Source organism: Anoplophora glabripennis, unplaced genomic scaffold, assembly GCF_000390285.2.
Source record: "Anoplophora glabripennis isolate ALB-LARVAE unplaced genomic scaffold, Agla_2.0 scaffold9, whole genome shotgun sequence".
NCBI lineage: Eukaryota > Metazoa > Arthropoda > Insecta > Coleoptera > Cerambycidae > Anoplophora > Anoplophora glabripennis.
Window position 1 is genome coordinate 600,808 of NW_019416258.1, and position 13,737 is coordinate 614,544.

At 32.1% G+C, this 13,737-nt stretch overlaps 1 protein-coding gene across 1 annotated transcript in view; it reads right to left on the reverse strand.

The window, feature by feature from the left end:
• Positions 1-763: 763 nt before the first annotated feature.
• LOC108909405 (monocarboxylate transporter 12) overlaps positions 764-13,737 on the reverse strand; it is a 96,217-nt gene continuing 83,243 nt past the window's right edge. The window contains exons 4-5 of the mRNA XM_018713743.2: positions 6,982-7,182; positions 764-1,818 (exon numbers count right to left, since the gene is read on the reverse strand). Coding sequence (XP_018569259.1) covers positions 1,667-1,818; positions 6,982-7,182 — 353 coding nt within the window. The 3' untranslated portion in view covers positions 764-1,666. The remainder of the gene's footprint in view (positions 1,819-6,981; positions 7,183-13,737) is intronic.

Genomic DNA, 13,737 nt, shown 5'->3' on the forward strand with positions numbered 1-13,737 from the left:
ATCCAGAAGTGGAACCCGTGCCACACTAAGGCGGACTCCACAACAGAGCCACTCGCGGAGCAGCCAGACCTAGCGATCGAACTTCGACCCGATCCATCACAGGTCCAAATTATACATTGTATACACGTTATATGCATGTCCTCATTTACTGTTATTACTAAACACAATACATCAATAAATCAAATATTTAACAAAATATTTTTCAAATTATATTTAAATATTTTTTGATATCAAACATAATATGTATTTTATTCTTGTCAACATATTTATAACATACAATTATAAGTATTTACGTATCTATTATATCAAATTCTGTTTGAGCTTTGGCTTAACTTCAAATAGCTACTTCTTCGAAATAGATAAACAAGAGGTCTTAGACTCACTTGCTAATTGAAAGCTTTCATAATATTTTTCATCATGATGGATTCTAGCTCAGATTTAACTCAGAACTAAACTCTCACACATTTAAAATTGAGGTCAAATTGATTCAACTCGTGCCTAAGCTCATTTATAGAACGAACGAAGTACTTTATCAGTGCATTATTGATAAAGCCCAAACTTTTCTACGAGCAACTAATATTTTTTTTTTTCATCATCTAGCTGGTCCATATGAAAGGACACATTCCTGAATTCTAATTATAATAAAGTAAGTATATATTATTAATAATTAAAATAAAGTTCTTAAGATTTTGTATTGTCAATATTAAACTTGAATACCTACTTATTATATTAAGGGCAAGGTACTTAAAACGACTATTATAACTAGAAAAGTAGTCATATATTTAATACAGTATTAATTTATAATTTAAACAGAGACAAATTTAAAATTATTAATGAAAATATGTATGAAAATATTATTACAATATAACTTTATTTATATTTGTAATATAGGTATATGTAATAATAGTAAATTCTTCGATAAACCAGGGAAGCTCCAGCTAGCATATTTAAAAAATTCGGAATCTTTTGTAGATAAAATGTTGTAAAATTATAAATTATTGCTTAATGTAAATGTGAAGACTTTACGTGCGTTGTTACAATATAACGAATTACATGTCAGTCGTTTTGGAAATGTCTACTGAATGTGTACAGTATACAAGATGGTAGAAATATTTCAAACGTTATTTTTCTACATTGGTCATAGAAAACGTTTCTTAAACTATTTATAAATACAACACGCCATACAATGGTTCCAACGAAAACCTGTTGTTCCCTGTCACATTATTGAAACAGTTTTTAAATAATCGCCAAAGCAGGTAATTTTTTCGAAAATTTGAAATTGAAAGATATTCAAATAATATTTTTTTATTTCTCTGTACAATCTTGTTTTTTTTTCTGTTGATTAGTTTTCCAGATATAGCTTACCTTTTCGGCGATTTTTGGAACGCTTATTCTATACAAACTCAGGTTTCCATTGGAACATACTGTATAAGACTCAAGACCATACAAATGTCAACCAACATACATTCAGATAGCATTCATTCCTAATAAAATTAAAACAGAAATCACAATTATCGACTTTCTCGATCTGCATTGCAGATATAAAACATATTTGTAGTATGGCACACTACTTTCCAGCCTAACTGAGAGACTGATATGTAATGATTTTAAATTTTTATACACTAGAATAGTTCCTAACGTTGCTCCCGCTAGGGATGAGTAATTGCTATATGTCAGCAGTTCTCTTTCTCTGAGATTTTTTCGCCTGCCATCTTTGGATAGGTGGGATGGCGAACAGGATTACACCACTGAGGCAGATGGCAACGCCAGCTAGACAGAATCCCGGGTTGTAGGATTTTGTTGCATCGAATAGACTACCTGAAAAAGAAAATAATTTATGGCAAATATGAACTAATTATTGCTGTTGTTGTTTTACAATAACAGAAACCAGTAGGACGTCCATAAAGAAAATAATTGATTATGAGCTAAAATGATGGTAATATTTAAATGAACTCGTGGTCTTTGTAAACGAAGTTTTTTTCTCCATATAACTAAGCTAACTAGATATACGAAAGACAAATATAACACCTATAAGAAAAAAAAGTTTCACCGACAACGTTTGACTGCATATTCACGACGATAAATAAATACAATTTACGAAAAAAGTTAAATCAAAAATTTTACAGGCCTTCAAAGTTGTCAAGAATAAAACTAATTTAATTAATAACTTCATAACCCCTTTGTCCACAACAAAAGTTGGCACATTTATTTGTACTATTACGGCGTGTTATTTCTTAAAGCTTTAGTCAAATGGATATATTGGGTGATAGTTTTCTGCGGTTACCTCCCCATTTTAGCGGTCAAAACTTTTACAGTCGTTGCATTTTTTTAAACGGGCTGCATAATTGAAAAAGTCGCTTTATTAAAAAAAAAATAGTTTCTTGAGAAAATCGCCTAGAGAAAGCCATTCTTGAGAAAACTGAAATTATTTGCAGGTCTTTATAGCAGTGTCACGGATTTAAGTCTTTGAGTTCAGTAGGCGATGAAAACAAAATGTTGATTGCTGTGGCTATCAGGTAATGTCATTATTGTCATGTTTCTTTAGGATTGGGTTGTAAAACAAGATTCATCAGTAAAAAATAATTTTTGAAGCAAATTATTATTAATTTCCGCGAATCATAGTTTCGTAATTTCTTGTTAATCGCAGCGAACGTAGTATGGATGCGGTGTTCGACGATTCGGGAATCTTTCACTGTACAACAGTGCAGCGGCTCGACTGTTTATCTTGAACCCTCCTTATATTAAATGCATGTCGGCAAGCTTATTGAATGAATATTCCAAGTTTTATAAAACGATATTAATAAAAACTTCCTCCTAAATAAACTAATGGAACGATTTTAAAAAACTGCCAAAATCAATTAATATTAAAATAAAAGTAGAATAACAAACATAGATTTAGTAGTATATGGATGGAGTCAAAGCCCATTTTTTGCGCATTTTAGCTGTTCCAACATGAACAGCGAAGCGGCAGCGATTAGCCCTAAGTCACGTGACCTAGGATAAAATCTGGCTACAATGTTTTAAAAAGCAACTCTATTTCTGATTCGGAAATTATTATTTTTTATATAGTAACACAACAATAAGAAAAATACTGTCAAATTTTTGTGTCAAATTCGTAATAACACTTAATACCACGTAATGGATATAACAAATCGCCCGTGATAAGTCTGAAAATGTCCTCACGAATACTATATTAGATCTATGATAACAATACGCTACCAGTTAGAGCAAATGACAATAATGACATTACCTGATAGCCACAGCTATCAACATTTTGTTTTCATCGCCTACTAAACTCAAAGTGATACTGCTACGCAAGTCGAAACATACAGACCTGTAAATAATGCCCTTTTTCTCAAAAATGGTATTCTGTAGGCGATTTTCTCAAGGGACAATTTTTTTTTAATAAAACGACCATTTGTACGACCACTGTAAAAGTTTTGACCGCTGAGAGGGGAAGGTAACCGGAGAAAACTATCACCTAGTATATCGATTTGACTAAAGCTTTAAGAAATAATATGTCATAATAGTCCAATTAAATGTACCAAATTTTGACGCGATAGGTAAAAGGTTTGTGAAGTTATTAATTAAATTAGTTTTTTTTTGACAACTTTGAAGGCTTTGAACTCAAACACCAAACATTTTTTATTTAACTTTTTTTCGTAGGTTGTATTTAGTTATCGTCGTGAATATGCAGTCAAACGTTGTCGATGAAATTTGCGAACACCCTGTATAATATAACTAATGATAGGAAATATGAGACTATATCTAATTTCTCAACTATTCATTCTGTCTATGCCAATTTCTTCATTAATCCCTAATATTGAATGATACTGTTTGTATAAACTTCTAGGACTGGTACAATTCGTCACAGCAAACAAAAAAACAAGAGCAATAATATTACCTAAAATAATTCCCAAGTTACAAGTGTCTAAATGGTTTTAACAATCAAAAACACGTTATTATATGAAAAACTCAATGTACAAAACGTTTGGTTGGAAATAATTTACAGTTTGTAACAGAAATTTTTTTGTGATATTAACTAACTTTTTCCGATAGGTGACACCCTCTTTGGAGAGGTTTGTCGCAACGTCCTTGTATATAAAGCATTACATTTATTTTATTGCTCAATATAAACATATAAGTATTAAACACATTTTGTTTAATCGTTTTTATAGTTTCAGTTTTTCGTATGTTTGAATGGCATAGTTTCGGTGATGATAGACGGTTAAGTGGTAAATATTGACTGTTTCAGTTGATTTTTGATTTTTTATTTCTGAAATTAACACCTTGCGAAATAGGTGACGTATCATGTATGTACTACCGATATCTATAAATATGAACACATGATCAATATAAACCAGAGATAACCTTATTGTTTCAAGTAAACAAACACGATAGACATATATCAGCTGTACAAAACAGTGTGTTACACTAATATAAAGAATTAAGAACAATTGTTCCTAATCATTTCAAAAAATCGCTTAAATATCAAAATGCAACATTTTCAGATTTAAAACAGTAACGGGACTGACATAGAATTAAAAATCCATATACCACACTATCCAGATCAGATTATAGAACATTTCTAACCTTAAAAATCGCCTGCAAATCAGTCAAATTGAGGTTAGAAACAGCAACAAGAGTGGGATGAAACTGAAAACCGTGTTACTTGTCACGGTGTTTCTTCACTAGACAAGTGTGAAGTGTGAGTGAAGACACTTACGGAGCGCGCATACCAATTCGCATTTCGCTTTATGACCCAAATTAAAGTTTAAGGAGTAGCCGTTGTAGCGCTGATGCGCTGGAGAGTTTAGTAACGAAGTTGCACTTACAACGTCAGACGCAGTAGATAAGGGGAAGGACTTATTTTATATTTAAGTTAGTAAAAACAAAAATTACGTTTATATACACGTCATTTTAAATTTCTCGCGCGTCTTTTTATACTCTACTTACTTACATAAGCGCCGCCTTAACGTGACCACAGAAATGACTCACTTTTTTAACACATACTCTCCATTTCTTGTCTATACTCCACAGTGTTTCTCTTGACAAAACGATCATTTGCCTGTAACGAAGAGTCATATGGAACGTTGGTGCGTTTGAATAGGTTATTCTTCTACATTTTTTTGACCCACTACAAACAAATAATGACTGACATTGAATAGCCAGCTGATTTAGCCTTCAAGGAGTTGAAAATTTAGGCAACCACAAAAGTAGAGTACAAAAAAGTAGTCAATGATATGGTTAAAACTTTGGCAGGATGTAATGTTTGGTATGTATTTGAACTTACATTTTCCGCATACTCGTATATATTCACTTTCAAAGTTTCTAGGAGATTATAGGGAATAGCAGAGTGAACGTTTCCGTTTCCAACAAGATATAAAAGAAATCGTGCGTATATATTAGGACGATGGGACTTAAAACATGATCGTCGACTTCAGTTGGATGTTAAAAAAGGAGAAAGAAAATGCAAAAGGAACTCGCTTTGCAGATATTTTGAAAATAAGAGAGTACGTTATCGTAATATATAAGTAAGGGACATTTTCTTCATGTGATGCAAACAGAGTTGAATTAGATCTATATGCTTTGTACGCGGGAGCCAATGAATGGCTCTATCTGTCGTGCAGGCTTCCAACTGTGCCATTCAAATGACTGCAGTAGGAAGCGACCTGCTAACTGCAGGTACTTTGTTGCACGACTGCCACCCACAGAGGGCGTAACACAATGTTTGAGTCGTCAGTGCCGCGAGAAACAACTACTCCGAGGGCTATTTGCCCCTACCGGCATTGAATTATACTCGCGACACCTAGTACAACAGCTAGGATCGTTTGTCAGTTTATCCCACCAGGCACAGACCGGTTTCGGACTTATTAGTCCTCATCAGTGTGTCATAGGTCTACAGGGTGTTAAAAAATGAGTGTAAAATATTTCAGGAGGTAATAGTATGAACCAAAATAAGCAGAAAAGTCCTAATAAACATGGGTCCGCAAAGTAACGGTTGCGGAGATGGACCACTATTCGTTTTTCAAACATTTTATTTTATTAGGAATAAACCGACAAAGGAAGCTTTTAACAAACAAAAAACAAAGTTACAGAAGATTTTCAAAGTGCCCTCCGTCCATTTCCAAGCAGGCACGACATCTTCGTCTCAACGATATTCGAACTCTTTCGAAAACACCCTCCTTGGTTTGGATTTCTGGACACTTTTGATTAATCCGTAGCTGCAGCTCTCCCAGGCTATTTACAGGAGTGCCATACACTAATGTCTTCAAATATCCCCAAACAAAGAAATCTAGAGGGTTCAGATCAGGCGATCTTGGAGGCCATAAAACAGGTCCGGCCCTTCCTACCCATCTATGTGGAAAAGTTTGGTGTAAATGCTCTCTAACGGCCATGGAAAAATGAGCAAAATAAAAAAAGGGGCTAAAAACATAAAATATTCCATATCTCCGCAACCGTTACTTTGCGGACCTATGTTTATTGAGACTTTTCTGCTTATTTTTTTCATACTATTACCTCCTTAAATATTTTACACTCTTTTTTAACACCCTGCTTCTTCATTTACTTTTCCAATAGTATATAAATAAATTTTGACTTAATGACCTCAAACAAACTTTATGTTTGGCACAATAAAGAAAATGCTGTAAAACGTATAACCTCTTCTTGATTAAAAAGAGAACCATCGATTTCGTTTGAACGGGAAGTAAAAATAAAAGGCATTGTTTTTTTTTTAATATTTTTTGCCGATTTCTGTTGTTTATCAAATAGATATGTTCTAGTCATGACCTTTAGTTAAAATCGTACATTAAAAAATTTTTACCATTGTCAGTTTATTGCGTAACTATTTGTGTATTAAAACCGTTAAAGAACTTGTGTATAAAAATAATTCATTTTTTGTTCATCTTACTTATGTCCTGTATTAAATGTATAAACAAAGTTAGTATTTATATCTAAATATAAGTCTAAAGTTATAAGTACCTGCAATTGGTGGTCCTACAAGTGACGCTATTCCTTGAAACAGGAGTAAAAGTCCGAACGCATTTGTTAATTTTTCTAGCCCTAATAAATCCACAAGTATGACAGACGTGAGTCCAACATAGGCCCCAATAGTGAATCCAAACACGGTACTATAGATGGCCAAAGAATAGAAACTATTACAAAAGGCACTAAGAAATGTAGCTGAAAAAGAATAAATATATGAGGTTAAAAGAATTTTATACAATGCTTTATTCTATACAATGCTTTAGTCGGTTTACCTTTCACATTTTTATATTATAGAGGCGTGAATCTAAAGCTAAATATTTTTCGATACCAACATAATAAATATAGAAAAGGGCATGGTTGATGCGTGTTTGATAGTAACACAATAAAATTAGATAGGAAATTGTGCCAAAGAAGTTATTCATAAAATTTACATTCATTATTAGGCTTGGGCAAAAAATCGATATATTGATTCAAATCGAATTTATTTTTGAGTCGAATCATCGATTTGCAGAAAAAATCAAATCGGATATAGATATCGCCTCGAATTGAATTGTCGAATCGAATCGAAATGTCGAATCGAATCGGTAGTAGGTCTGAAAATCGATATATCGATTATAATCCATTTATCGAAAAATCGATTATCAATTCGAATCGAATTTGAACATTTATGTGTAGCTAAAATTGCTCGATTTTTTATTTAGGTACTTTACTGGTATATCGCGGTCAAAATTACGACAAGATTTTTCTCTCTGACTTTTCGGTTTATATTTAAATTAAATCATCTTCAGAGACTACACGATACATTTTCATAACATTTTTTAGTTACGAGTATTATGCCTATTGAAAACTTTTTTGTACTTTTAATTTTACTGCAATTTGATAAAATACTATTTATATTTACATTGTATCTGATCGTTACATATAAGTATGTAATAATATTCTAGTGTGAGGTAAGGCCCATTTGCACAAGTATATCTTAGCGCACTTAATAGGTGTGAAAAACTGTATCGTGTTTTCACTCAAGCGTCTTGAATCTTGGAGTGAAGACACGATACAGTTTTTCACACAGCGATCTACCTTTTAGAGCTACCTATTTTGAATGTGTTACGAATTTAGGCAAATAAGTATCTCATACTCGTATATTGGATAATTACAAATAAATTTTTATCCAACTCAATTCCCTATGCATATAATTAACAAAAATAGATAAACATTTACTAAACACTGAACCAAAATGTACAATTTTTCATTAAAAATAAAGGAATAAAACGAAAACAATATTATTAGAAGATAATGACAAATCCAAGAAAAAAATTAGACAATATATTTTTTATCATTGAAATCAGCACTAGTTGTTCATATAAGACTATAGGGCCCCTATTCAGAGCATTCAGTACTACCATTCAGAAATATTTTAATTTAAATGTTTTTGCTTTTTATTTGCCAACCGATATTTATCAAAAATAATAGGATTCTTCCTCCGGCTTGTTTGAAACTTTTGAAACTAAATTAAATTTACTATTAAAAGTTTAAATCACTGCAGTTTCTAGGGGCTATATATCTACCAAATACCTGAGTTATCTATTTATTTGCCTATATGTTTGTTAATAAACACAAAGAATTAATTATTGTTTCATTTCCTTATATTCTATTCCATTCAAAAATACAAATCGATTCGTAGTGATATATAATTTTTTTCAACGCCTAACTACCGAATTAAATAAATTTAACTCGACAATCAGATATTTCGATTCAATTTATTTTGATCCGAATTGACTAGCCATTCGATATTTCGATTTGACTTTTTCGATGGATCGATGCAAAAATACAAATCAATTCGATATAACGATTTATGGGATTAATCGATTCGAATCGATTCGATTCAAATAAAATTATACAATTCGATTAATCGATACGAATCCATTTTTTTGACGAAACTCGATTCGTTATTTCGCGAATCGCACAGGCCTATTCATATTATTTCAAATTAAGTCGAAGCATTGCTAACTTTAACATTATCGACTATACCGGGTAGGAAAGTACCGATGGTCTATCTGAAGTTACGTGAGAGCGATAAAGTAAGCCATAGAAATCCATGTGATAGACAAGGATGGGTATAGTTAAGGCGTCTAATAGTCACCGCCCATTTCGCCCTTCCACAACTTCAGATACAGGGTCGGAAAGTCCCCACGGTTCATCGGCGGTTACATGAGAGCGATAAAGTAAGTCATAGAAATCCGTGCGATAGAGAAAGATGGGTATAAGAAGTGGATTTTATTTGTGGAAGGGCGAAATGGGCGGTGACTATTAGACGTCTTCATTATAGCCAACTTTCTCTATTTCACATTTTTCTATGACTTTCTTTATCGCTCTCACGTAACGGCCGATGAACCATGGGGATTTTCCGACCCTGTAGACCATCGGTACTTTCCTACCCTGTATACAGCAGCGCAGCGGTGCAAGTTTTAGTTAGGAAACTTTACTAGATGATCGGAGATATGTCAAATAGGTTCGTCCACTAATGGCGAATATATAGGCAGTTTGTATTACTAACAGCTTCAATATTTCGACGCCTCTGAGTATTTTCGACATCTGATTAGGGTTTCCAATTCTCAGTGGAATTTCTAAGCGAAAAGATTTTGTCCATTATAATTAAATTTTCTTTATTTCTAAATAAGATTACTATAAAGTTTAAATCGAAAAAGTACTTAGTGGTGTCAATATTTTAAGGTTTTAATAGTACCATTCATCAATTACTAGTTGAGTATTTGTAAGTAAACTCACTTTTATCTTTAATTATCAGCCTAAGTGTCATTAGTTTACGTTGAACATTCTCAGACATATTAAGAAAGTGTGACATAAATTTATTTAATTTTAAAACCCTTTATCTCGTTGCACGTCACAAATCATTTGTTCTGTTACCTGTCGAAGTTTCTTGGTTAAAACCTGAACTGTCTTGTGTCAAATCGGTTAAATTATTATCAAAGAGTCAATTTTTCTTCTGAACAATGGAAATAAAAAATAATTGAAAATCACGTTTATAAGATTGTTATTGTTATAAAACTTCGTATCAGGAGTACAATAATGTAAGGTTTGATGGACACAATCTCTAATGGTAAGGAATATGGCCATTAGGCTATGTTATAAGTGCAATAAATTATAAATCACCCAATAATAAACTATTCTTCTACAAACCTCTTTCAATATTTACAGTTACATCAATAATTACACTGTAATAATAATAATAATAATAATAATAATCTCGCTTACCATTATATGTATAACAGTCGAACCTCATAGGTATTACTATAAGTGATGATATTGTCAGAAAATATGCCCCCCCCCCTAGCATTGCCGCACCTATGACATACTGATGAGAGCTAACAAGTCCGAAATTAATATATGTCTGGTGTAATTCAATGCTAGCTGGATAATATAGTCAGTGGGGTAGTTGTTTCTGACAATATTATCATTTAAAACTTTGCTTTTGTCCTCATTTGAGTGACACTGGTCATGTTTTCTTAATAGCTGCAGTACAGCTTTCTGTCATTTCTTCTCAGGCAGTAGCATTGGCTACTAGATGTAGCTCTCAGTTACATCTTTATTTGTATTAATGTAATGTTGAGAAAACATTAGATGCAAATATTGCAAATATTATACAAAAGGTTCTATTAAATAAAAAATGTATTATTGATATATTTTTAATTTTAATTTAATTATTTTTATTATCAAAAGGTATTGTGACCTCTGTGTTAATTTAACCGATTCTGTAGCAAATATACAGTGAGGAAGCGTGGGTTGGAACAAATTCATTTAAAATTCAGGGTTTTTTTTTTTTGGAAAAACATTTGGACACGTCGGTTTTTATTTTTGGTTGCGGTTTTCCTAATGGCAAATTCATGTATATAGGGTGGCCCAAAAATAAGTTACGACAATCAGCTTCATTTTTTCAAATGGAAATACCTATTTTTTATTTCATTTTTGAATTCTGCACCGATTTGTAAGTATGTTTCACGTACCATGTTCTATACCTATAATAAACTCAACAGCTATCGAGAAATTTACGATTTATTTATTTATTTATTTATTTATTAATAAAACAACAGCAAATTAAGTAAATGTTCAAATTGTTGACCACACAGGAAAAGAAAAAACGTAGCAAAAAATGTTGACCCCATTGTCAGTATGTAATGTACTAATTTTAACAACATTTTTTAATTAATATTTCAAGATAATCACAAGTATCCAATTCAATTGTTGAGCAGTGTATTATTGACTTGATATCTGAGTTTTTTTTTGTATATCGAGCAAAACATTTAAATGTGTGTTTATTTTGTTTTTTTTTTCAATTCTGGTGATTTTGATTGTTCACTTGTCACCGTTTAGTCAGATGGAACTGTCAAGTGTAGTCGTAAAGTTTGAAAGAATGGCGCCTTTAACTGACAAGTAAAGAATAAGTAGAAATATTGATGATGGTAGGATATGGCGACAGGACTCGAACATAAGCTGAATTTGCCAATTGTTTAAAGATAAGTACCCGGAGAGGCCTATTACACGATCGGTAGTTAGTAAGGCAGAAAAAAAGTTTAGAGACATTGGCCACGTAAGAGACAATTACAAAACTAACTGTCTTACTGATCCAGAAAACACAATTGAATTTTTTGTTCCATGGGCATCCGCCGAAAAATTTCTCAGGGGGGCCAAATCGAAATTGTAGATGTGTATTTAGGAGAAGCTTAAAATCTCACGAATTTTGTTGGCTTATACTGCAATCAATCAATGAATCCAATTTTATTTCATTACTTTTTTACGTGAAATCACCCGTTCATTATGACATGTCCAAAAGCCTTATTTCAATACATATTATGATGGAAAATAAAATGTAATAAATTTAATAAACTAAAGTTAAGACGGGAACTAAGGTTAGTACAATTTAATTAATAAAATAAATGTTATAGAAATTATATTTTTTAAATTGCGTTTCCCCCTCATACGTCTGAAAATATGAGTAATAGGTACATGATTTTTATTCAACTGATAATATTTCTGCTATAGTCCAAGAAAATCCCTAATCTCATAAAATCTCTAAAAAAAAACTTGAAAGAAAATTTGATAATAAAGAACATCTACCATTCTACACCATGTTTCATTTCCATTTTCCAAGTATTTTCGAGACACTGCCTGTCTAAAACTTCTTGCGTAACCCTTTATAAATATAGGAGATAAATACAAAAGAATTTATTACTAAAATAAAGAATATTAAACAAGATAAAAACTAAAATCACATTGTTTTAAAGCACAAAAACTAAATAAGTTTAACAGTAATCACAGGATTACGTTTAAACTAAAACAGTTTGTAAATAAACAATAATAATTATTAAAAAAACATATCAAAAACATAAGAAAAATAACTCTATCTGATTATTCACTAATTCTACTAATATTCAGAATTATAATTCTGTGTTCACAAGTAATGTTTATTAAATTAAAATATTATTCGAAAGCCATTGTTCTCAGATAGGAATGGTTCAGCATTTATATTCTGTTGCCAAATGCAAACGACGCATGAGACATTAAACTAATAAATTAAACAGTTTTATCAAAAGAAGAGAGGTCAAATAAAAAATGTGTCAACAAGATTTTTTTATTTCAATTTTTGTATTATAAGCAGCTAATTATGATAAAATGTTTTCACTCAACCTTGAACATGAGAAGATTAAATCTCAGGGGGGCACGGCCCCCTGGCCTCTCCTAGCCCCCTACGGACGCCCATGTTTTGATCGATTTACAGGAAAATACTCACAAATCAATTCGACAAGTAGCTGCAGAACAGGTAATAAGTATATCTTCTGTTCTAAAATTACAGAAGAACAAATTGCACCCATACAGCAAATTTAGTTCAGGAATTAATTGAAGATTTATTTTGCGAAATAATGATGGATATATGCATTAACAACCCGCAATGTTTAAGTAAGACAATCTTTACCGACGAAGCAATATTTTGTTTGAATGGTTCGATAAACAGGCAAAATTTTCAATATTAGGCACTAGAAAACACACACTGAACTATCTTACACAATTCTCCCAGAAAGTAAACGGATGGGCCGGAATTGTGGGTACCTCAATTGTGGATCCCTTTTTTATAGAGGGCACACTTAACTCTGAAAAATATTTAGACTTACTACATACTAAAAAATTACATAATACCCAGTCTAACAGCACTTTACCTGATGGGGAGAAGTCAAATATACCGGCAGATTCGATATGATTCCAACAGCACCAACACTATTCGCTATCAGTACGATGTTACTTTCACTTTTCCCAAATAGGTTAATCGGAAGGAGAGGTTTTATCGAATGGCCAGCTAGGTCTTCCAAAGTCTACTTCAGTGAACCGGAAAATATTGAAGAATAGAATTAGAGCAGAAATATAACAAATCCAGCCCCAATTGTTAACTGAAGTGGTACGAGAATTTGAAGTTCGACTTGTCTATTGTCAGGACATTGTCGTGGTCAACAATTTGAACATTTAATTTGATATGTTGTTCTGTTTTATTAACAAATAAATATATTGTAAATTTCTCGATAATTGTTGAGTTTAGATATAGGACATGGTCCATGAAACATAACAAAAAAATAGGTATTTTCATTTGATTGTTGTAATTATTTTTGGGCCACTCTGTATATATGAACATTTCCCATCAGAAAACCGCAGCAAAAAATAAAAAAATGAGTTCTAGCGTTTTTTCAA